This window comes from Strix uralensis, chromosome 4 (genome assembly GCF_047716275.1).
Source record: "Strix uralensis isolate ZFMK-TIS-50842 chromosome 4, bStrUra1, whole genome shotgun sequence".
NCBI classification, from domain to species: Eukaryota; Metazoa; Chordata; class Aves; order Strigiformes; family Strigidae; genus Strix; species Strix uralensis.
Genome location: NC_133975.1, coordinates 97,934,663 through 97,960,543, shown reverse-complemented (window position 1 = coordinate 97,960,543; position 25,881 = coordinate 97,934,663). Strand labels below are relative to the sequence as shown.

At 34.7% G+C, this 25,881-nt stretch overlaps 1 protein-coding gene across 1 annotated transcript in view; it reads left to right on the top strand.

The window, feature by feature from the left end:
* RYR3 (ryanodine receptor 3) overlaps window positions 1-25,881 on the top strand; it is a 265,038-nt gene that overhangs the window by 36,253 nt on the left and 202,904 nt on the right. The window contains exons 2-3 of the mRNA XM_074868153.1: window positions 15,833-15,952; window positions 24,845-24,952. Of these exons, the coding sequence (XP_074724254.1) occupies window positions 15,833-15,952; window positions 24,845-24,952 (228 nt within the window). The remainder of the gene's footprint in view (window positions 1-15,832; window positions 15,953-24,844; window positions 24,953-25,881) is intronic.

Below are 25,881 nucleotides of genomic sequence, written 5' to 3'. Positions count from 1 at the left end.
TAGGACAGAATGGAAGGAAAAGACAGAAATAAAGCAAGGATGCGGGATAGGGCTGCAAGAATAGTCACCACCATGGATCCAGCGACGTCCCATTGGTCCTCAGTCTTCAGTTCTTCGGTGGTGGGTGCACACGGATCTGGCTTCGATGGTGGATGTACACTGAGCAACATCTTCTGCTGCCTTTTTAAGTTTATCCTATCCGCTGATTAGCATATCTGCCCATCTGTAGCTTTTTTTCTTCTGGTCCCACAGGTTTTGTTGCATCTGGCTTCAGGGCAGGAACGTTTGCCTCTTACCAGTTCGTTAGCAATGCATGCATGGGGTCTGGCCTACACCATAGAGCCACAAATGGCGACAGGATGGGGCCAACTCAGCCCATGTCTGCCCCTTTGAGGCTTGTCTAGAGAGTCCGGACAATGCAACCGCAAAGAAGTGGGGGGGTGCATCCTTCAATATGCTCCCACTTTCCTGGGCGACAGTCCCCAGAGCAATCCACAGGCCGCAGCAGCTTCTCCTGGAGGTTTGCACAGACACAAGCAAGCTTTGAGACAGTCATAGGACATTTCAGTCTCTCACACCCATATATGCCTGTACCTTAATATATCTGTGTATTCAATCGTATAGAATAGCCATAGGTATTGTTGTTCCTTTAGAATCGTTCATCTATGTAAATTATGATCCTCCCTGTGTACATGTAAATATTTGAACCTGATTCATACCTATTCCATTCTTACCAACCCATGTAAGCCTGGCAGCTCATTTGCTATATATTCACAGCCATATTTCAGTCTTGTCTACAGAAAGTTTGGGGAGAAAGCCTGGGATTTAGTCTAAATCTCTGTTTTCATGATTTAAAACATGTAATTGTTTTCACCTAGGTATAAAATAGTTACAGTTAAAAAGACAGGCATCAAGTAATTCTAGAGCTTGTGGTCCCCTTCATTTTTGCTTCAGACCTGTTTTGCCTTATTGTTGATGTCATTCCATCTTTGGGTCCTTGGAAAAAACTTTTTATTTATTCAGTGACATTCCAGCTCACATGCTTTGTTTTTTCTCTTGCTCCTAAAAAAAGGATAAGTAGTATTTAACTATTTATTGGCTATTCACAGGCTCACTCTGGTTCTGAGACCTCGGTCTTGCAAACACTCTGAATGTGTTTTAAGTGCTACTGCCCATTTTTCTGTGGTTCTGCTGCCTACACCTGACAAGGACAGGACTTAAATTTAGGTAGCTGTGACACTGTAAAATCTCCTCTCAGAATACTATTTAAAAAAATTTTTAAAAAGGTTTCCCCTATCTTCATGTAGAAAGCAACTAGCCTATAACTTCATATCTGACTGACAAATGTCTGCTTTGTTTCATCTTTTTGTACAACCTTTACCAATCCGTTTTGAGATCCTAAAATTTAAGATAGGTGATTGTTTGTTCCATTGTAAGTCCCTAATTTTCATAGCTGTACCCTAAGTATCCCTTTTGCCAACAGTGCATAAAACCCTGAACGATATTGGGTTCTTTAAAAAGATCCACAGGATTTTTGCCTGAAAGTCACCATTTAAGTTTCCTAGCAAAAACTGTTAGTCCAAAAGGGGAAAGCTTACATTCTTTTACAAGCTGTGATGTTAAATAAACATCTGAGAGATTTATAGTTGACAGTTTAGAGATAATAGTGATCTTATATATAGAATGCATGATTTAAAGAATATGCTATATGCTGTGCACACCCACTCTCATTTGAAATAGATATGACCTAAATGGCTGTTGCTATTGGTACCTTTACTAATCTGGTAGTGGTCATGCACGAAGATTCCTGAAGGCTGACAGTTTCTATTTGGATTCCTTCTTGCTGTCAGCTGCCAAGTTTTTTAAATTGGTTCATCTGTAATTGAGACAAGACACTGGCTATTCCATTAATATTTCTGATCATCTGTTAAACAGTAAAAATTTATAAGTTAAACCCTGCAGGCTGAATTTATTATGCCAAAATTTTTGTTATATTTCTGAGTTCCAGTTGCCAGTTAATTGCTGAAATTAAAATAAATTTGTTGTTATGGATGTCCTATGTTATATCTTTCTGTTGCTGTTTGGTCTGCTAGTATATCACTTGCACGAGATGTAAAAGAAATGGGGAAAACAAACAAAATATATGCAAGTATCTACACATGCAATAATGTTTCTTGCATTCATTTTTATCTCCAAAAGGATGCTTCATTAGAATGAACTATAATACCCTCCTTTCCTAATAAATCTTGTCATTTCTTCATTTGCTCATATAATGTTATGCAAGAGGTCATAAATGTCAGACGTGCAAAGAATGCCAATACCGTCACCACAATTCATAGAATCATAGAATGGTTTGGGTCAGAAGGGACCTTTAAAGATCATGTAGTCCAACCCCCTGCCACAGGCAGGGGCGTTTTTCACTAGATCAGGTTGCTCAGAGTCCTGTCCAACCTGACTTTGAAGAGTTCCAATGATGGGGCATCCACAGCTTCTCTAGGCAACCTGTTCCTGTGTCTTACTACCCTCATCCTAAAAAAAAAATTATTCTTTGTGTCCAATCTAATCTACCCTCTTTCAGTTTAAAACTGTTGTCCCTTGTCCTGTTACTACAGGCCCTGGTAAAAAGTGTCTCTCCACCTTTCTTATAAACCCCCTTTAAGTACTGAAAGGCCCCAGTAAGGTCTCCCTGGATCCTTCTCTCCTGCAGGCTGAACAACCCCAACTGTCTCAGCCTTTCTTCATAGCAGAGGTGCTCCAGCCCTCTGACCATTTCTATGGCCCTCATTGGGACCTGCTCGAGAATGTCCATTCAGTAGGTAATGATAAGGTACTTATGCAGGACACACCTTTCTTGGCTGATTCTACTTCCTTGATCAGCACGGAATATATCTTGATTCTTTTAGTCAATCTGCCATTCTGAGAATTAACATGTGTGCTTAAAGTCACTTCATTTCTTAAAGAAGACAGGACTCTGCCTGATAGGAGAGGACATGTTTATTTTGCCACAGATTTGCACCAAGCTGGTCTGCGTGGCTAGTTCATCCCAGCTCTGTTACTGAGGCTTCTTTTTCTCCTGCCTTACAGTTTGAACTCAGAGTGATTTTAAAGAATATTTAGTACTCGGCTTTTATGACAGATAATGAATAAATATTTTGAATGTTATTTTTGGTCTTGGTATCTGGTGTGGTTGTTCCTTTGTTGTCCCTGTCTAATGCTGTCTCGTTTCCATGAAGAACTGGGTGAGGGGAGAGGTGGGGAAAGCTATGATACAAAAGACAGCAAACTATGTAAATGCTTCAATGGTGAGTCTACAACCTGGAAGTTGTATTGAAAAAAGAAACAAAATGGTCAATACTGGTATAGTTATCTTTCTGAAGCAAGTTTTCTTTCAGAAGTATTAGTTTTTGTGAAAAGGACTGACCGCATTTTATTGCTGTCTAATGATTTGCTTGTTCTCCCTTGCTGATGACCTGATATAAGATATGGAAGTATGTTCCAGAGTTGAGATTAGGCTTTGATCCAACCACTGCCGAAGGAGGAGACTGACAACGGAAACCCCAACTCTATTTTTAAAATCTTCTGAGAACTCTCAGGTGATGGTGCGTGAATTTCCTTCGAATAACTGTGCTGTCATCGTAAGGATCCATTTGCAGTGAACTGGCTGTGTTTACTGGGAGAAATTCATATACTTACAGGGAGGAGAAAGGCCTTGGTATGTTACTAAGAAATAAATAAAAGCTTTTAATTTATAAAAAGATGTTATAAGTTGCTTTTAACAAGTAATGGAAGTAAAATTAAATCTGCTGAGAATCCACCTTCCCCCCTCCCCAGTTTAAGATCTGCTCTGGATATTGGTTTCCTTCATTTGTTTGTCATTTTTGTGATGATTTACAACATGACAGTTGTAGCTAAGCACACTTTTGTTTTAGAAATTAACACATACTGCTTGCCAGAAGATTTATTTATAGACATTTAAAGCAAAGGAAAGCTTAAGATGATATATTCATGTGACCTTTTCCTAATTCAATTGCATGACTGTGATGTCTGTATTTTAGGACCAAAATATTTGTGTAGTATGCAATTCTGTGTGGAGGTCCTAAAATAAACTTTATCATACTACAGCAGAGCTGTATAAACTTTCTAAATTGCAGGAATGAAAAAGATAACTTGAACCTTTTATGAATCTTTTTTAGTTCATGAGCTTACTCTGATTTGCTTTGGTGCTTGGATATGTGCGTTAGTAAACAATATTGCAAATATTAATTTATGTAGTAAGTAAATTTGAATTTATTGAAAAATTTTATTGTCAATATTGTAAGTGGATAGTGCGGGGAAAAACGTAGTCTCAGGAGATGTACGGAAGAGTCTTGTCCTTATGGCAGAATGTAACTGCTGTGAAACAAAATTTGGAGTTCTGTAAACAGCAAATGTGCTTTACTGGCATATAGGCGAGACAAAAACCAATACAAATGTTTTCATGACCAACAATGTAGAATTTTTTTTAAAAATTGGTAATAATTTATTTTGATAACTTGATCATTTTTCTTAGCAGTTTACAGTTGGGTTTTAATTTTTTTCCATTATTATTTTTGATTTATGTATTTTTGATGGCCTGTTTGTTTTTTTCCCCCCTGCTGCCTAAACATGGAAATACTGAATAAAATATGGCAGTATGAATGTGTTATACAGCCTTTGAAGCTGAAGAGAAATATAATGTTACCTATAGGAACATTTAAATTAGGACAATTAATTATGTCCAAACATAAGGTTAAAAAATAATTGTTCAAATTTTAGAACTTTTAAAATGTTCTCACACCTTCAGTATGGATCATATGTATTCCATATTGCTTCCTTGTTCTGTTTGTTTCTATTTTTATGAGTAACTGTGGGATTAAAGTTCATATTACTTGACTTAGGTTACTTTCTTAAAGTAGTGTACTCTTTTAGCAATGCAAATGAGGTAGAGAAGGGTCAGCGTCAACTAGTTCCTGAGACAAACAAGAAGTGCGCTTTACATTAATCTTCAACCATTATTTATTGTATTTCATGCTCTGTTTTCCTGAGGAGTTACTTAATATTTTAATATTAATTGAACTGAGATTTCTTTATGTAGCTCGTCTCAATTTCCAAAGGAAATAGAGTTCATACAAAATCTCTTTCTGCCTGTCTTTTGGGGTTTGAAAGTTTAGTACTCTCAGAAGAAATGAGTGGAGAGAAAAAAGAAGAAAAGACTTGTCAATGAACTGGCTGACTTGTCATTGTTTTGATCTGAAGAAGGAAGGAGACTAGAATACACAAAAGAATCTCCTGGAAGACATAATAAACTTTCTTTCCTAATGTACATCCTTACATTAAGTCCAAAGAGGAGATTCAGATCACCTCCTCCATTTCCAAGTTGCCAGACCAAGAGTAATGGTTCTTGCTCCTCAACATAACCATTTCAGTAATGTACCTTTCCCTGTGTGCTTGGTAAGGGAAAGCTGCTCCTAATAACTAATCAGGATTCAGTGAATCTCAGGATCCCAGTGGGATCTGTAGTCATTTTTGGAGACTGCTGATCAAGGCAGAGTCATCAGTAAGGACATACTTTACTCACCAGTATGTTGCATTTATAGTAACTACAGCTAAGTCTATAAGCTTATAGTAGGGTGTGGTTATTTTTTTGTTCGGTTTTGTGCATGTGTTTTGGGTTTGGGTTTTTCTGAGGTTTAAAAACCTTTTTTGAGGTTTTACTTTGTTTCCTGTTTCTTCTTTTTCATGACTAGTCAAAAAAACCCCTAGTTTTTTAAGTTGACAAAGAGTAAGCAAAGTAAAAAAATCCGTGTTCTACACTAGCTTTGTATCTATAATAATTTTTTCAATTGAGTATTCTTTCAACAAAAACAATATCCAAAATTCAATTAGTCAATATACTGCATACTATACATCAGTATCAGTCATAATGTTACAGTAAACAATGTTTTTTTTATTAATAATGGAATTGCACTTTGCACAATAAATACATATATAGATAAATAAATACAGCAGAGCTTTTGGAAATTTCCCCCAAGGAATTTTTGTTGAGAGTCATACCTCAGGAGGATTTGGCAGAGGAAAAGTGGTATGACCATGCACCAGGACTTCTGATGCAGATATATACTATGCTCTGAATCAAAATTCTGCATGGACTTGTGATACATAGTTACCAAACTGTTATTAATTACAGGAAAATTACACTCTCTTCTCAGTACAGGAACTTAAACTGAACTGTTTTAACTAGATGACAGGTGAATACTTTATTTTTCTGGATCATAGTTTCAAAACCAAAACAAGTAAAATTTAATCAGAGAAGCTTTTCATTTTAATGAACTAATTAATTAGGAAGCCTAAATAGTTAGGACTGTGTTGCCTTGGTAAATAATAAATTCAACAGACAGAATTTTCCACATCCTTAGTCTGAAGTAGAAAAGCAGTAGCAGAAATAAAAAGCCATACCAGAACTGTTTTCTGTATCAGTTTTATGGAACTTAATTTTTCACAGTGTTCAGGAGAGAAAGTATACAAATCTTGACTTGCCGAGTATTACAATAATAATTACTGAAGTAAGAAATCCTGATAGTAATGTTTGAGATTATAGGTTTGAAAAGTTTTGTTCTTTAAATTCGTTAAAGTAGCGTTGTATGAAGCTTCTGTTTTAGAATGAGTGGAATGATTGACTATATAGCCATTAAGAAGCTGGAAACTAAGTAAATTGTGGACTTTTTTTATTTAAAAAATGGATCATTTATTCAACAGAAACACATAAGTAACTAATTTTATTTTTACTCTAGTGTTTAGGAAGCCTTGGTATGCTTCATCAACTTGCTGATTATGTCACCTTTCTTCATTTTTCTTCTTTAGTGTAGCAAACCGACGGATGTGTCACAGAGTTTCATACACATTGTTAGCCTTGTACCAGAAGGTGTGAAATGCATCTACAGTAAAGTGATTTACCAAAGAAAAAAACCCCATACTGTCTGATCAAGTGAAAAAGCACTTTGACTACTCACTTAATTCTATGCTTTTCACTATTGTTTGGTGATTTAGAGTTGCTCCCTGCAAAACACTGTTTAGAAGTTCAAAGGTCTAAGCTATAGGTTTTATTAAAGCTGGTATAGTATCCATGATGAGGATGAATATTGATTATATCTGATAAGCTATATGATCTTCCTTTTTCATAAAAACTGGCTATGATACTTTGGGGATTTTTTGAAAATAATACATGCTTTATATAATTTTAATGGGCGTCATTCATACAATTATTTAACAATTATTTCCTATATTTAAGTGAATTTGCAATAGGTTTTCTAAAAGAAAAAATCTGATTCCTCGCATGAATTTTAGCATTTGCCATTCTACTAAGTTTACAGTACGATACATGCAAATAGAATTTGACTCAATTTCTGTTTTCCCAACTTTTTAGGATCATACTAAACCTGTTCAGAATCAAATATATTTTAAAGTCATAGTTATACCTTGTTATATAGCCTTTTAGTATAGGTGAAAAATGCTGAACAAAAAGTATATATCTTGCCCTATAGATAGTGAAATCTATAATCAGGAACAGAATCGCAAAAGGACAAGCACAAAATATTTGCACCTGGGAGCATCAAAATTAAGTTATCAGCAAATGTTTTGACATGGAATATCTCTGTGAACACACATTGGTTTTAAATGCATATTGATTTTACTTTATTTTAATTGTGGTGTTGCATTTCATTCCCTTGAAACAATTGTCTTGGTTTATTCTCCCAGTCCTTGTCTTGTTTTTTCTCTTCAAAAAAAAGTCACTGTCAGATTAGGGCTAGGTTTTGCTGGGAGAACTACTCTATGAGTAACAAAAAAAAAAAAAAAGGACTTCTGTTATCAAGATATTCAAACTTTATGATGCACAAAGTTTTAAAGTCAAAACTTTAGTTCTATATGCACGCTTTGTAATAGAGTAAATAAAGCCAGGATGTTTGTTCTCTGGAACTCAGTAGTATGAAACGAGTGTGATTTCTGTTTTGTTAGCATCCTGACTGATGGTACGTTTGGTAGAGAAGCTAACTGTGAGATGTAGTGGTAATCTTTTCAAGAATATTTATTGTAATTTAATTTATAATACAATTGTCAAGTGTTGGTGGATAGAGAATGTGAGCACCAATGAGTAAATAAAGCAGAAATTTAGAGTGCCTTGTTTCTTGTGTGCTCAAGTATTGTGGGAATAAAATTGTATAAATACAACATATTGTGAATAAGATAGGGAGAAGACAAAATAATAAAGTATATTTCCTATTCTAATGGCTTCCTTCAGGTTGTGCATTCCTCCTAATGAGACAACATGAAAACATATCTGTAGAAAACAGAAAGCAACACTACCTTTTTGAGTCAGGATCAACCCAGCATGAGGGTTGTTGCAGAATTAAGTTGTGGATACTGTAATTTATATTATAAATCATGTTCTATCATAAAGTAGCCATGAAGGTTTATGTATCAATTATGGACTCTTGGAAGACCAGAGCTTTAAGAGACCTCATGCCACATATACGCCCTTACCTAAGAAAAGATTGACTATACCGATGCAACAGCATACCCACAGATGTAAACCTGTTTTTAAAGACCTGTGGTGATACAGGCTCTACAACCTACCCAATTTTAGTGCCTTGCTATCCTTATCATTAGGAAAAGAGAAGGTAGTCTTTTTTTCTAATACTCAGCCTGAATCTTGCTGCAGTTTGAGATTTATATTACTGGTTCTGTCTGTTATATTTGGGAAACTTCATTTTGGAGCAGACTCATATATGTTTAAAACCTGCCCTAATTAGTTGTTTGTTTGCTTTTTGTTTTTTAATTTATTTCACTAAACCAGAGAGTCACTGAGATCAAAAAGGGTCTCTGGAGCAGGTTGCTTATGACATTGTCCAGTTGGGTTTTGAGGTGTCCAAAGATGGATACTCCACAACCAATCAGTGTGGTTGACCATGCTCACAGGTAGGGGAGGGGAAGAGGGAGAGAGGACCTGAGAAAAAAGGGATAAGTAGGTAGAGCACTCATGATAGGAAGCTATTTAGTGTAACAAGGATGTGAGCAAGCTGTGAACCATTCTAGAAGGACCTTCTGAAATTAAGTAACTGCAGTAAAATGGCAGATGAAATTCAGGCATGAAATTATATACATGAGGAAAAAAACCAACAGTCCAGCTTAATGTTTAAAATTATTGGCTCAGAACTGAAAAGTAAGATCCTGGGGTTATAATAGTTCAATAAAAACATCATCTTAATACTCATTAATGGCCAAAAAAGGCAATAAAATATTAGAAATTACTAAGAACAGAATAAAGAACATAACAGAGAACATCTTCTTGCTATAGCACAAATATGTAAATTTTTCTATAGTTTGAATAGTATATGGAATTCTGGTTACTTATTTTAAAAAGAAACCATTAGAACTGAAAAAATATTCACGGAAAGGTCAGGTGAGGATCAGGATGGCGATCAGATGAGGAACAACTTATTAGGAGGCTAGGACTTTTCAGCTTTGAAAAGACAGGCTGGATGTGACATAATGAGGATGGACTGTTCTACATTGACTGTTGTGATTCAGGAGCTTCATAATATTAAATGAAGCTTGTAGGAAGCAGGTTCAAAACAATCACAAGAATGTGCTTTTCCTATAGCTGAGCTGTATCACTGCAGGGCAAAGGAGGTTGTGAGTTAAAATTTTACATGGATTCAAGAGGAGGCTGGACAGGCAGAGAATGAATGGAAGGCATATCCATTTCATCTTCAAAAACTATGTCTGGATCTGAAAATTTCCTGACCTGAAAATAATGGTGCTCATCCACCTTGAATCCTGGATAATTGAGAAGAAATCGTAAGCAGTATAAGAAATTCTCTTCTGCACTCTGAAATCAACATCTTTGCAAAACTAAGTTGCCAAACTCCAGCAAGTGTAAAACTCTATCAGGGATTCGTGTGTCCATCTATTGTGATTTCCACCATACCCTCGTCTCCCCCACTTCAAATTCTTCTAATGAGATTAGATTTAGGAGAAATTATTTTTCTCTTAGGAAGAGAAAAATCCGGTTCCATATCCCAGGGCAACACTGTTGTTCAAACTCCAGCTTGAAAATAGAAATACTCTTCTATTCCTCAATTAAAAGACTGTAAGATTGTTTTTAAAATGGGCCAAAGACTGTACATTTCCTGTACTTGTTTTTAGAAATAACTGAAAATATTTTGTGATATTAGCCATGCACTGAAGCTGTGCATTTTGGACAAAGTTCTGCAAAAAATACAAGTGCATGGAGACAGCTTTGCAGTGAGACCATTCCCCTTGTGAAAGGAAGTAGTGGGCACCTACAAATTTACCAAATCCGTCTTTGGTTAGAACATTGTCAACTCTGCCTATAATTCCTTATTTTATTAAGAAGAATGCAGCCACTGTAGATGGCAATTTCTGGTGAGGTTTCCTTTTCTCCAAGATTGTGCCAGAAAACTTGAAAAGAATGCGGTCCATGTTTGTAGCTAGTGCTCACATGTTACTCAAGATGTTTACTTCTATCCTGTGCTTTGTGATACAGTGAGATATGTGGGTAGGATGTTGTCTATCAAAGAGTGAAGGCAGCTGTGGATTTTTACTACGTACATTTCTTTGCAACACTGATCTATAATCAGCAAGTGTCACAGTCTTACAGTAACCAGGCCTGTAAAGAACATCAGCTCGATATGCCTGCTTGTTTAATCATAGCAAAGAGGAACTCTGAGGGTTTAGATATGTGTTTTTTTTTAAAAAAAGTAATATACATTTCTTCATGGAAAGGATATATTATTAAATAAAACTTTTCCATGGTGTTACAGAAGAACAGACTTTCAAAACAATTCCGTATCAGTTTACATTAAAGTTAGTCATTCATGTGCAAGCATCCACTTTCGTGTTTATGTAAAGCTGTGAGTAAAATATAAGCAAAATATGTATGCTTTTTTGAGGAAACAGATTTTCCTTATTACAATCTACAAGTTTAATAACAAAGCTGATTAATTTCCTAAAACTGATTAGTTTTCAGTGTCATGTCAATTTTATTTTATCAGTTCATTTTCAGTACTGAATATAATAGAGAATATAGAGATTTGGTAGATGTTGAATTGATAGGTAACATACTAAATCTGAGGTGTCATTTTCCAGCAAAATTTGAATATTTTATATGTATATGTAAATGTGCATGTATATATTTAGTGTTTTGATAGTTTTGTGCTTCTTAATATGAATACAACCTCTACACAGACTTAAATGTATTGTATAAATTTCTGTAATTCTTAGTTCTGGGATATACGTGCAACATAATTGAAGGAGGAGTTTCATTAGCTGTTGGAATTTCTTTCTTGAATTCTGAGTTGAAAAACTAGTGAACTGAACAGAAGCAAGGTCATGCTTACAGTACATCGATTCACCTTGATCAGTGACTCACTTTGCAGCAAGTCAAGTCATTGATTAATTAAAACTGATTTTATTTATATTTTGGCTTATTACTCCATCACAAGAATCTCAATTTAACTTCACCATCGCTATTATGAAACCTGAGGAGGAAGACAGCCTGAAGACCAAGACTAAATACTGTCTGGTAATGAACTACTGGACTGTGGTTCATTAAAAACTATTTTTAAAAATTAGATAGTATGCTGCTTAATGCTATATTGCTGAAGGCTAGGAATCACAGTTTTCAGTTAAAGAAATTGTTTAATATTAGACATACTTTTGCAAAGAGCCAAATTCTATTTTCGTAACTTGTTCTGTCTTAAAAGCAGAAGATACTGACTGGTTGATTCTGGTTTAGAAATACCTTTGTTTCTCAGCCTATGCAGACATTACTATATAGTGGAAACTCAGATTGCAGCTTCAGCTCTGGTCAAAGCAAGTAGAATTTTATGTTTTCAGTACACACAGTTATGCAGTTACCTACTTTTAAAAAAATAAATCTCCAAAGCTGTCTTTTTTCTTTTTGCATGTCATGCATTTGTGTGAATAGGTGAATAATACTGGACAGAGTTATGACACATTATCTACATGACACTTGGTAGATTCTGCAGGATTTCAGACCACCTGAAATATATTTTAGTAATATCAATGTGTTTCTGTGTATAAACATTCTTAGAATTGGAGTTGGAGTTACCTGGTCTGTGTCCTTTTCCTAAAGGACTGATGGATGAATCCTAACCAGATAAGAGATTTCTGGACAGAAGGGGAGAATTTTCACTTCCTCTTCATTCAGAAAAAAAGCTTAAAAGTTGCTATTCGTTTGTATTTGTGAATAGATATTAATTATGGTAGTACACAATGGATCGCTACGTTAACTTTATGTAATTATTGATGATGCTACTGGTGGAAACCAGTTATTAGTAATTGACACTTAGAATATGTGTACTTTTTGAGGAACAGTAGTGAAGGCAGTTTCTTGTGCGAGGCCCAGTGGTCTGCAAATGTATTATTTTACTGTGTGCTCATGAATCTTAGAAATATTTTGATCAGCCTGAAATTATCCCCCCCGATTTGCTCACTGAAGCAAAACCTTGAAAAATTTAGAGAACTTTGATACGACTGTTAAATATTACAGTTTTGATCTGAAGAGTTCTAACTTGTGGTGGAGAGAGAGGTGTGAATCTGTAACGATACCTCAAGCTGATCAGAACTTTGAAGTGGACTTTTTCTTAAATTAAGCACATTAGATCATCTGAGAAACTTGATCTAATTTAGCCCTTCTCTAGTGAGGTGTTGGGCCATTGCTTACAGAGGTCCTTTGCAGCCTGTGGTTCTGTGCACTGTAAACCTATTTTATTAAAAAAAAATTCCACACAACAAAAAACTCCACCAAAACTAAAAGGACTAGAACAAATGAAACTTCTAAACACGGAAATATCAGAGTTGAGAGATGAGAAAGATTGCAATTAAAATACTTATTAAATTTAAAACATTTAAATCTGTTAAATTCCTGGTTGAGAAACTGGATCTCAGGGAATTTCTGTGGGTTTTCTTTTCTTTTGCTTTGCTTTTGGTTATCGCTGAGAATTGGCTGTATAGAACGTAACTAACAGCTCATCACTGCTAATTGCATGAGTCTTCACATTTCGTTGGGCATGCAGGCTTCCCCTTGTAACACTAAAAAAAGTATATTGAAATAAAATGGATTAAATTCTGTATAAGTGTAAACTAAGGGAAGAAGAAAATGAGTTTACCAGGAAAAAAGTTTTAGAATACCAGAATTTGTGTGAGAGAAGACTCAGGAAAACAAGATACTGCTGAGACATGGTCTGCAATTTCATTATAGGATAACAACTCCATAAAAATAATTTCTATTAGCATATTCAGGCCAGAAAAGCAATTTCAGACCTCAGCTTCAGTAAGTACCCTATAATAGTGAGTCATTTTAACAGCGAGTCAAAGTCTTATTTGCAGATTATATAGATTCCACTAATTCCTTATGCTCAATCCACTTGCACCTGAATGATAGTCTTTAAAACTCTGCTCCAAAACATTCTGAAATATATTATTATTGCCACTTTTTAGAAAATCTGTTAAAGTTGTTCATCCTATGTAGCAAATACATAGTTTGTAAAATGTTTAGCGTAAATTAAAGGGTACATTGGAAATTTAGGGGAATAACGTAAAACACCAATGTTGAATGCTGCATACAGTCCTTAAGACATTACCAGTGTATGTATTTGGGGGCTATGGCATTTAATGAGTTCATTTATTAAGTAATTCTCATTTTAAGTAAGTTTTTATGTATGTTGTCTGAAGGCGTAATTTTATTTTTTTAGAAAACTATGAATTACAGTAGATGCTATGTATGTGCCTCTGGAACGATGAATACTTTAATGTAGTAGGTAGAATAAATACAATTTCAGCTATATATAAGTAATTTAATGTAATCCATTGATAAGCACAAGCTAAGTGGCAAATCTCAATTTTATTCTAAATATTGGTACTTACATATTCATGTTTTAGTACTTTATTATTTTTAAATCTCTGAAATATGTATGTTTGAAGATTGATACAGGAACCAGATGATGAAAAATGTTTTAAATATCTTTATTTTTAACTTATAAGTGTTCTGTTTTTTCCCCCCAAACAGATATGCTTCTGATGCCAATTTTTAAATATTCATGAACAGAGGGATGTAGTAATGAATGCTTAATTGTATTGTTTATATTTTGCAAGTTATTACACTGAAGTTTAAAAAGCAGAAATGTTTTTACTAATGAGTTTGAAAGTTGAGAATTTCAGAGAGCATTTTACAGAAGTGGAAGCAGAAGCAGCAAGGGGAAAAGAAAATGAATTTGTTTAGCATTAATTAGCTAATTCTGTCTGCCTCCAATTTGACTATATGTCTTAGAATTGTTTATAAAAATGTCCTGAATTCCCATTCTGTACTGTTAAAAACACTATTGATTGTTATGCAAAGGTAGATAAGGAAAACCCTGCCTGTAACTGCTGATTAGTCTGAAATATAATAGCTGTAAATTTTACTAGTAGTAAGTAGGCAGTGAAGTGTCACCTAAAAGAAAGCCAAACAACTTGCACACACTTGCACAATCACACAACTGAAAAACCTGCTTTTGAATTCCAATTTTAAAGGGTGCGTCACTTAATTCCTTTGGTGAAAATCACTTTGTCATTCCCAGCTTTTATTTCAAGCGCCAGTAGCTCTGCTACTGTCATAGTATTGCAGTTGCATAAGGGGACTGGAAAAAGCAGTGCTGCTTTTAGAACATAATTGTTCAAGTGATCTCTGAGTTCAGTACAGGCGGCTGTTGTGTATCTGTTTTGACAATAATAATTGACACCAGTATAACTTCATAGCTGGATGGGACACTGACATATCATATGGCTCTTGTTTTATCAGCTTCCGCCCCCTTAAAAACTTCTAAGGCAGTGGTTTTTGGTGAATAGTTACATACCTGTACAAAAATAAGTTCTTCTACATGCTAGTCTGCAGGTGGTGTTTTTCTTGGTTAGTGGGCAGGTTTTGGAAACTAAAATGAGTTTTAATTCTGTATATATCTTTGACAGAGTTGAACACTAAAAATCTGTTTAGACTCGCTTATATCAACTTTAGTATCACATGTTAAGAGGTGGACGTGGGTTTGGCACTTTATAAATAAGTGTGTCTTTGGCATTGCATTATGTAACAATTTGTAAAAGAGTTTTTAGAATAATTAAATAACTAAACAATAGGGCTGTTTCATGTGACCTTTCCAGAGTGTTCTTATTCTTGGAATATGTCTTCTGAGGAGCAAGTTCTTTCTTTGTCACTTGAAAAATGCCTCTTGGATCTTTGGTTGTACTCAGAGGTTTCTAAATTAAATGAGACCTTAAAAGTTAAGATCTTGCAGAGGACTGGTGTTGAGGACTTACTGTGCTAACAAAATTAATTTGTTTGTATTTAGATTAGTGTTGTTTGCAAAATCACAGTAACAGGTTTTTGCTGTAAACATTAAACATGTTTTACTGAGTAAAACCAAGTAATGGTGTACTTAAGAGTTTTTTATGGCACCGTAGCAAGACACTGCTAAAGCAACAGGACACAACACTTGTGAAAGCACTGGAGACAGTATGTAATCTCTGTCACTTTGATATAGGCTTGAATAAAAAGCTGTACATAAACATCTGTTTACATACACACCAAAAGAATCTCTGCATTATGTACATGATACCAGTTATAGGAGTATAAATTGTTCATTTTCAACAGATTCTGTGTTCCAGGATTTCTTAGCATTATAGTGTGTGTGTAGCTTCCAAATATTTACTTTTTTTCTCCTACCTTGTTTTGTGACAGGATGACGAAGTAGTACTTCAGTGTGTTGCCAGTATTCACAAAGAACAAAGGAAGTTTTGCTTGGCAGCTGAGGGACTTGGGAATCGCCTGTGCTTTTTGGAACCAACATCAGAAGCTAAAGTAAGAAGTTGATACTCTCAACTGGTATAACTGATCAGTGAATGTTAACTGACTTATTATCCACAAATACATTTAATCACTGTTTCTTTAATGTGATGCTAGATGCGCCTTTTGTATGCTTTTCTTTCTGTGACTGCAACATGAGATTTCTTAGAGATTCTAAATATACTTTGAGGCACACCTGTTAACAGTCAAAAGCCACTATTCTTTATCTAAAATAATTCCTGTAATTGAAATACTTCGTATTTTCTTGATTAAGTCTCCAGAGTGTTATTAAGATTTAAGTTCACTAAAAAACTTTTTCCTATTACTGCTGTAGGTTCAAATATCTTGATATACTGGATTGATAATTTTAGAAGCATTGTCACCTGTTAGTTACTGGCATTAAGTGTTGCTTCTAACTGTGTTTATTAAACAAAGTTGATAGTACAGGGAACAGAATTATTAAGTAATTGGAAAGTTTTAATTATAACAGGTGGCAAATGGAAAAAAGAAGCTAGAGAGCTGTGAAGAAAAAATAATAGAAAATAGAGTAGTAAGAGGAGGAGAAAGGAGAGATGAAACTTTAGACCTGTATAAGAGCAGAGTGTTAAGAATAAAGACAAATGGAGGAGGACCTCCTCCTTCTCTTCTTTGTTTTCTCTGTATTATTTTCTTTTTCTTTGTTTTGTGTCTTTATTTATTTTCTCTTCTTCCTGATAATTTATTTCTCCTGATTTTTTTAGACAGGTCTTTGTATTTTTTTTTATCTTGAAATGTTGCCACGTGGTCCTATTTTTGGTCTAGGTATTATGACCATGTTACATACACAGTGTTTATTTATGCATTATGAGATGTCCTTGTTCATCTCTAAGGTGATAAATTATGCTGCTTCTAAATTTATATTTCTTTGCATTCCAAGCATTCAGTCAGATAATTTATCTCCAGTGTACTTTATAAATCACCAATAATCTTTTCACATGCTAAAGTTAAAGCAGTTTTCACATATGTATTTTCAGCTACTGTCTTAAAATCTACAACAGTGATTGGGAATTTTTCATTAATCAACAACTCTACTGCAATGTGGTCTATCTATTACTGATGATGACCTCAATCTGTAAGACAGCATGTTGCTCATCTTATAAGAAAAGGAGGAATGGTATGTGTTACTGTAGAATGCCATAGATCTACATTTCATAGCAGCATTTCTTAGTAGCAGATAATACTATAGAAGCTTCTGAAGTTTGTTTAAAATTAAGAGGATCAGAAAACTTGTATGTAACTGCTTTAAAATAGCTTACTGAGGAGCTTTCTGAACTGGTCTTGACTGAGAACAGTGAAGAATTTTGGAAAAAGGCATGTAAATACATTTGTTTGAAAAATAAGTGTAGAAGGTTGATCTGGATGGTTAGAGAGTACAGCATTTACCAACAACCCTTAGCGATGACGCTTAATTTAATTTACATTTGGACAAAATTTTGGTTATGAAATAAGAAAGAGAAAACCAAAATGGCACACATTCAGTGGACTAAAAATTAGTTGTTGAATAGATGTGTTTCCAATCAAATTCTACAGGGTTCTGTTCTCACTGCTATGCTGTTGAGTATTTTTGACAATTAAGACATCATTTAAATTAACATATGCAGTTTTTTCAGATGATAAAAACATTGGGGAACTGGCAATTGATGAAGTCATGCCACATAGGAAGATCTGCAGTGCCTTGTATATTAATAGAAAGTAGAGGTATATTTCTGTGCTGCCAGTGTAAAAGTCTAATAACCAAGTGTGTAAATATGCTTACAAAATGGGAAACTATTCCTGTCCCCTGTAAGGAATGTGAAGGTCATGGTGGATGTTTCACAGTCATAAGTTCCCCAAGTGATGATGTGCTCAAGCAATCTAGCATAGTCTTTAGAGGTATAATTGAAAGAAACTTTGCAGGAGATGGGAAGCTATACTATCTCTGCAAATTTTTATTATCTCTGTGGCAATCTCTATACTATCTCTGCTGCAGTACCGAGTACGGTCACGGCATTCAAATTCATAAGAATGTCTATAAAATGCAGATTGGTCCAGGAAGTGATATGAGAATCATGATCAGAGGAGGACGCAGTCTGTTTGGTTTAAAAAAGGAAAGTATGGATACTGCCCATAAGCTTCTAAAATGAAAACGTTGATAACAAGTCCTTTCATTTTAGAGAGCAGAAGACTGTCCTCCCTGTCAAAATGGTACTATTGACCTGAGATGGATTCCTTATCCCTTCCTTATCCTTGGAAATTATTTTATAAAGCTAGGTTTCTTCTGTGTGTTAAGAAGAAATTGCATTAAAGAAGATTCAAGGCATGTTTTATCAACAGAAATCTGGAGCAGAAAATCACAGTAATACCTTCTCCTACCTTCTCTTCTCCAATTGACCACTTTATCAAATCCAAATCTATTTGCAGTACATGTGACAGCTTCTTCACTCATTAAACTTTGGGTAAATATTGTTAAATCAAGAAAAGAAATGCTTTTGATTCAAGTAATTCTGAAAAATATAACAAGGTAGACAGGGAAAAAAACCCCCAGTGTATCAGTTAATTCCAGAATAAAAAGGTGTAACTTCATGATTAATTTTTTAATCTGAGTTGCTGTACTAAATGTCAGAAGATAGAAGTAGCTAAAAGGAAAAGGAGGCAAGGAAAGAGAAGGTATATTTTTTAATAAAGAAAAAAGCTATTAGAAACTTAAAGAGGAAAAAATAGGGTTTCTGTGGTTAGCTGTTAGCTGTTTTGGTAATTTTTGTGATATGCTGAATGGAATAACAATTACAAGATACTTTTGTTCAAATTTTACTATAAATCCATGAGCAATTTTCATGTTATTTCTTTGCAATCTATTAGTAAAAACTATTGCTGTGTTGGTTCACTAATAATTTATATTACGGTGACTGGATTTTAAATGTACTTTTTAAAAGCATTTTTGCATTAATTCAATGGTATGAAATTATGTTCCTCCTGTCTGTATGGCTCCTTTTTGAATTATTAAACATGTTTGCCTAAATAATGTCTGATATTTAAAATGTAAGGGGAAAAATCTAATTAACTAGAGGTGAAAAATTATATTTTTTTATACTAAACAAGAAATAGCAGAGTTGTTAAATTATGTGATCTAATGATATTACTTTCATGGCTGTTTTCCTTGTTTATAAAGTGATACGTTAAAAGATGATGTATTTCAAAGCTGATAGTCTAGTGCATCAAGGCTAACTTCTACCAATACCTAACAAAAATATACCTCAAAAGTAATGGCAAAATACTAGCATCTCTTCTAGTAGCAACATTGTCAAGTAAACTTAAATGCCTGAAAGGAATTATAACTAATTCAGATAAGATTTCTGTCCTAATGACAGAATGTAATAGTTTATGGGTCTGGTAAAAGTAAACCTAGTAAATCAATACCAGCTTATGTCAGTGTTCTTTACACTGTAGACCAGAAGCTGTGGGCAAAGATTTGGTTAGTTAGCATATCGCCTGCAAGAATTTAATGTTCAGTCCAGAAGACTGAATTGCAGTCAAAGTGTAATGTGGGAGCTGGGTTTTCCTGTTAGCTATTTTATGGGCCTCCATTTCCCCCTGTGCAACCCAACACAAACTTAGCAAACTCATATATAAAATGGCTCAAACTGCCCTACAGCTCTTTGCACAGCTATTTGTGTAATAAATAATAATTATTGCATATTGAAATATTAGTAGGCTGACAAAATAGACACAAAACTGCTGAGAAACAAGTTTAAACTTCAGCATAAAACTTATCTCAGTGCTCTCTTCACTGCCTCTTTGTACTTGCCTGGCTGTGTCTCTGATGTAGAAAACATTTCCTTGAAATCTTTTGATATGAAACTCTCTTCCTCAGAACGTGCTTATAAGAATGTTTCAGCCAGCATTAACTGCATGCGTTGAGTCAATCTATTATCCACCTTGGGGTTGTTTGTAGAAGCCTGGCATTAGGCAGTTGACTTTTCGCAGCATCACAGAATGGCTGAGGTTGGAAGGGACCTCTGGAGGTCATCTTGCCTAACCCCCCTGCTCAGGCTGGGCCACCTAGAACAGGTTGCCCAGGACCATCTCCAGACAGCTTTAGAATATCTCTAAGGATGGAGGCTCCACAGCCTCTCTGGGAGACCTGTGCCAGTGCTCAGGGACCCTCACAGTGAAAAAATGTTTTCTGATGTTCAGACGGACCCTCCTGTGTTTTAACATGTGCCCACTGCCCCTGGTCTTTTCACTGGGCACCACCTGGCTCCATCCCTTTTGCACTGTCACTTCAGGTATTTATACACATTGATCATCATCTCATCTCTTCCTCATATGAGAGATACTCCAGTCCCTTAATCATCTTAATGGCCCTTTGCTGGACTCTCTCCAGTAGCTTCATACTGCTTTTGTATGGGAGAGCCCAGATCTGGGCACAGTACTCAAGGTGTGGCCTTACCAGTGGTTATTCTTGTGGCCTCATTTTTTGTCTTGCTGTATTTTGCTGTCTATTCTAAGAAACTATGAGTGAAAATTAGACCGGTGTGTGTTATTGACTGGCTTAGGATGGGTATCTCTCTTTTGCTACTGATGATTAGGTAGGTATGCACATACCTTTACAATGTTAATAGAAAACACCAAATTATGAAAATACTATATTTTATCAGTAACTCACAGGGTACCTGACAGAAGAAAATTTTTCTCCGGTGTCTCCCTTTTAAATGGAAAACTAAGGCAGATGAGTGTATCTATGGTCAATCAGAGGTCTCTGAAAAGGGTACTGTTCTATTCTGTACTTTCTGTAAAGTATTTTGATCTGTTTGAGAGAGAAATACTACATACTGATAGATTTTTTTTTTTTTTTAATTTACTACAAAGCATGGCACTTTTACTTTGCTGTACGTCTTCATTTTTTCTATAACTGCTTGTGTTGCTCCTCTCTGGCTGATGTGTAGCTTGTATGTGTTTCTTCATTGTCACCTCTCCTATCAGCTTTGACTTGTTGATATACTTTACCTGCTCTCTGCTCTTCCTCCAGAAATCAATTTAGATAAAAATAATTTGACCTGGACTCCGATTCATTTCTATGAGAAAGTAGAGTTACGTTAAGATTCAACTTTTTGCAGATCTGTTGAACATTTCCAGTTCAGTAACTAATTCTATTTATCTCAACATCTCATTCAGAAAATTGAGGTATATTCAGTGTTATGAGTACGTTGATGGAAAACTGGTAACTCTACATGAAAGATCCATTTGGAAATAATCTCAGAAATAAACATTTTCTTCTTACAAAAAGAGCAGCTGTTAGGATAGGACTGTCAATTGTTTCTTCAGATTTACTTTGCAAATTTGTGTAAGTTTCCTATATCAAATTTGTCTTTTTGTTTATCTTCCTGTATGTATGGATAACACTGCACAGAGGTGTGCTGGAAGAAATCCCATAAACTCTTATTGACTTTGAAGAACTATTTATTCCAAATTCCTGCTTTCTTTTGTTGAATATCTTATCAGTCTCCTTATTCTGCTACACAAGTTCACTTACAGTAGTGCTTACTTGGCATATCTTTAAATGTCTGTAAAATAAAATACTTTATTTGCCACATGATCTTTTTCTTTATTGATGATTCTTGAAAATGATCATCTTCCGTAAGTTCATTCCAAATTCTCATAGCCAGAAGGGGGATAAATACCTATGCCTATTGTTACTTTACAGCAGTTTTCTAAAACTTTGTCTTAGTACCTGAACAGATTTTGGTTTGCATTTCAGCATAAAGATTCCTGACATGAATATTTCCCCATCTTCTGCCTGTAGCTCTCATCTGTCAGTATTCTTGTTTCACTGAACATCCCTATTGGCACTTCTTTTTTTTTTTTTTTTTTTTTTTTTTTTTTGTGGGATTCCATTACAATATAACATTGCTCAGAGTTGGGGGAAAAAAAGCATAGATTAGCAGATGGTGGAGATTTTATTAAACCCTTTTTAGCTGTGTGATTATTAAGAGTGTAAAATGGTCTGCCACACAGAGATTCTTGAATATCAAACTTATGAAACAGTATCATTTGCAAAAAGACCAGGAAACAAATGAGCCTTGACAGACTTAATAGTTAATTTTTAAATTATTTTAAATTTTTTTTTTTTAAAGGAATCAATCTAGATTAACTAAGGAGGTCAGTTGCTACTTACGTCATGTACCATCCACATAAATTACCTTTCACTGGTATTTCTCAGGTTGGTGGAATTTAAAAAATAATTTGTTGCCACCCAACCACAGAAATGGAGCATGTGTTAGTTTATTGTGTAATGCTGCAAGTTTGCAAGAGTGGTTAGCTGCTCTAGTCATGGGTGAAAAAATCATTAATTTCGTAATTCTCAGTGTCAATATTCTTAAAGCTGAATGCTCCATAGGCTATGAAAAAGAATAAGTGAAAAACTTATTCTTAATTGCATTAAGAATTGCATTAACCTAAGATGTACATTTCATACAAAGTGTGACTAGGAGTACATTTTAGAGTGTGTCTTTCATTAATACAGCACTAAAGTAAGGTCTGCAACAATTTTCAAATCAAAATGCAGCCTATGTGGCACAAGATCAGTGGCCTGTAATACAGGTGGGAGTTCTTTTATTCAATTGGTATGTGTTGGATCATACTGATTATGCCATATTCAGTTTGAAGTGGAATTAAGTGCCAGAGGTAGTCTGATGCTGATTAAAACCATATTACCAGCTGTGTTATTTTTTCCTGGATAAAATTCCAGTTTAGTTTCTGAATTTAAGTTCCATGTTGGAAATAGAAAGATGTTATAAAGATTGTTGTTGGTTTTTGGTTTTGTTTTGTTTTTTTTTTAAATTCAAATATACTTAAAAGGCATACAGGCTCAATACAGACAGTAATACAGACTCAAAATGTCTTAACAAAATGGATGCAGCATAATCTGAAAGCTGCCACAGAATGACAGCAGAAAAATATCTGGGTGTTTTGTTTAGGTGTTTTGGGGTGGTTTTTTTTTTTTATATATAATGATGTGGTTTATTTGCCTGCTACTGCAATTAAAGGCATTAAAGTAGTGGGTGAAGTATTACTCAGAGGTTTTGTTTACCTGTCTGGTTCACTGGGAAGTAAAGACTAATTAATGTTGTATAGATTTTTATGTTCATAGCAATAAAATATTCTAAATAAGTCTTTCCAGACTTCCCTAACAAATCTAGACACAAAATCTAGCCCAGTTTCATTTGTAATTAATTTCACTGAGAAATTACATTATTCTTCTGTGTCTGGTTATACGAGAGACATTGAATGCAACCTATTAAAGAGTGAACTTCCAGTTACAATCTGTGTGCATATGTGTGCCTGTATATGGATGCTACATACACACATGCACACACACGTATGTATATCGTATGAGTTTATGTAACAGAGTATGTTGTGTGTGTATGTATGCAGATGTAGTTAATGAATACTAAAAAAAGTACTACACCATAGTGGACATGAATGATGACAAGTATTACAGTTTAAGTTGTTCCTGTTGCGGTTAATGAATTTATGATCTATTTACTATTTACAGTTATTTAGCCATATAAGAAAGATGCAAGAATTCACTTTGCCTCAATAATATATGTAACAATTATATGTGTATATATATAAAAATAATATCTGCAATTTACATGTCAAGTCTTTGGCCTAAAGGTCTTTTACAAAATGTGTTTGAAAGCACCAAAAAAAAAAAAAAAAAAAGATGGTATAGTAGAGAACAAAGGGTGGGAATTCCAAGGCTGTACTTGATTAGCTTGCTATAAAGACTTCAGTTCAAGTTTAGAAATATCTTAATTGTATCATTTCCCTTTTCACCACCTTAAAACAACATTATCAAGAATTTTATTCCTTCCTGTCACACTGATTTAAAAAAGAAAAAGAAGCGTATATCCACTTTGAAGCTCGTTCATAGACATGGTCTATATCATAAATCACAGAATACTGATTTGTAGAGGTTGGAAAGGACATGTGCAGATCAAATCCAACCCCTCTGCTCAGAGTAGGTTCAGCCAGAGCAAATTTCTCAGGACACTGCCCAGTCAGGGTTTGAATATCTCCAAAGTCGGAGACTCCACAACCTCTCTGGGCAACCTGTTCCAGTGTTTACCGTGCACACAGCAAAAAAAGAGTTTTTTCCTCATGTTGAAATAAAATTTAGTGTATTTCAATTTGTGTCAACTTCCTCTTCTCCTTTCACTGGGTACCACTGCATAGAGTCTGGCTCTGTCTTCTTGGTATTTTCCTGTCATGTATTTATATATATTGATGATCCTCCTTGAGAATTTTTTTCTTGGACACATCTTTCTTCAGACACACAAATGCCGATAAATTGAAAAAAAAGTGCTGTTCTTGAAGGGAATGTAAGTTTCATGTTTCAAAGCCAGCAGACATATTGATCCAACAGTTGAGAAGATCTCCTAAAGTTATAAGATTCTGAATCTTTGCTGTTTAGTGACAGCTATAAATATGTTCAGAACATCAACCTTATGTCAAATAAGATCATACACATTCTCTTTCATTTTATCAGTGATGTTAGAGAACAAATACAATGTTCATTATGTAATTCTAAAAGACAGAAAAGCAATAATATGTAGAGAAAAAACTTTTCAATTTTGAACCTGAAGATGTTTTGTTTTACTTTGAGGAATACAGCTTTAGGAAATGTAAAGTTACTGCACTGACAAGTTATGAAGAATAGATTTAGACTGTGTTTCATACAGGGAAATAGCATGTCTCTCAAAAGCAAATGAGTAAATGTTAAATATGGATTTTAAAATTAAAATACATGTGTGTTCAAACACACTTTTCATCCTGTTTCAGCTGCTTTGCTGATCTGTTCTTACACTGTTTGATTTATTTTTACAGTATGTTCCTCCGGACCTTTGCATCTGTAATTTTGTCCTTGAACAGTCCCTATCTGTCAGAGCCCTTCAAGAAATGCTGGCCAACACAGGGGATAATGCTAGTGAAGGGGTAAGTAAATTGATACCAAAGAATATTAAATTTCTGAATATGGATTGTTCTCATTTTTTTCCTTGATCCAAGATTTTGTAGGAGGAACCTCATGTCATAGCAGATTCTTCAGTTTTCCCATTTTCCTGGGATGTTATTCCTGTACTACTATAATTATATTCATTTTTCTTTATCATTGAGGAGCAGGTGCAGTTAGTCTTACTGAAATATTTACAAAAACCAGAAACATCCTCTTCAGAGATCATGTATTGCCATCAGTCCAGAACTGCATAGTGAAAAAGGAGTAAGAGAACCTTTGGATCGAGTCTGGCTTTTATGAACCTGAGGAGAGTACATGAGATAGGTTTTGTCTGAAACATAGATCATTGCCATAAAAGCATTATTGTATTATAGTGCTATTTATGAATGGGGAAAGCAAAATAATTTTCTCATCATGTAAATATTCTATCTTGTTTCACTGAGTTAAGAAAGTATTTGGATTTAATTAGATTTATCCTCACATGAAATTAACAGCTAGAAATGGAGTCTTATCAATGAAACAAAGTGACAAATTTAAATCTATTTTAGTTCAGAAATAAAAATACAATTTTTTTTTTAGCAATTGTGTAGCTAGACTATTTGAGTATAATTTCAAGTTATTTAATCTGTGGTAATAGCAAGAACTGTTGGATAGAGATAGTTATTTCAAAATTATCTTCTATGGGTTTCTTAATCTTTTACTATATTAGCACAAACATACTTACTGGAATGCTTACAGTATAGTGTAAAGTGACTTTGCAGCAAAGTGAAATGTTGTAGCTATGCTTGCATTTCATATTACTGAAGTTTCAATTGAATTATCACTTCAAATCTAAGATATACTAAGAATGACTGAAAGAGGACTTTCACACTGGAGTGATCAGTATGCCAAAAAAGCCCTGTGCACGTTA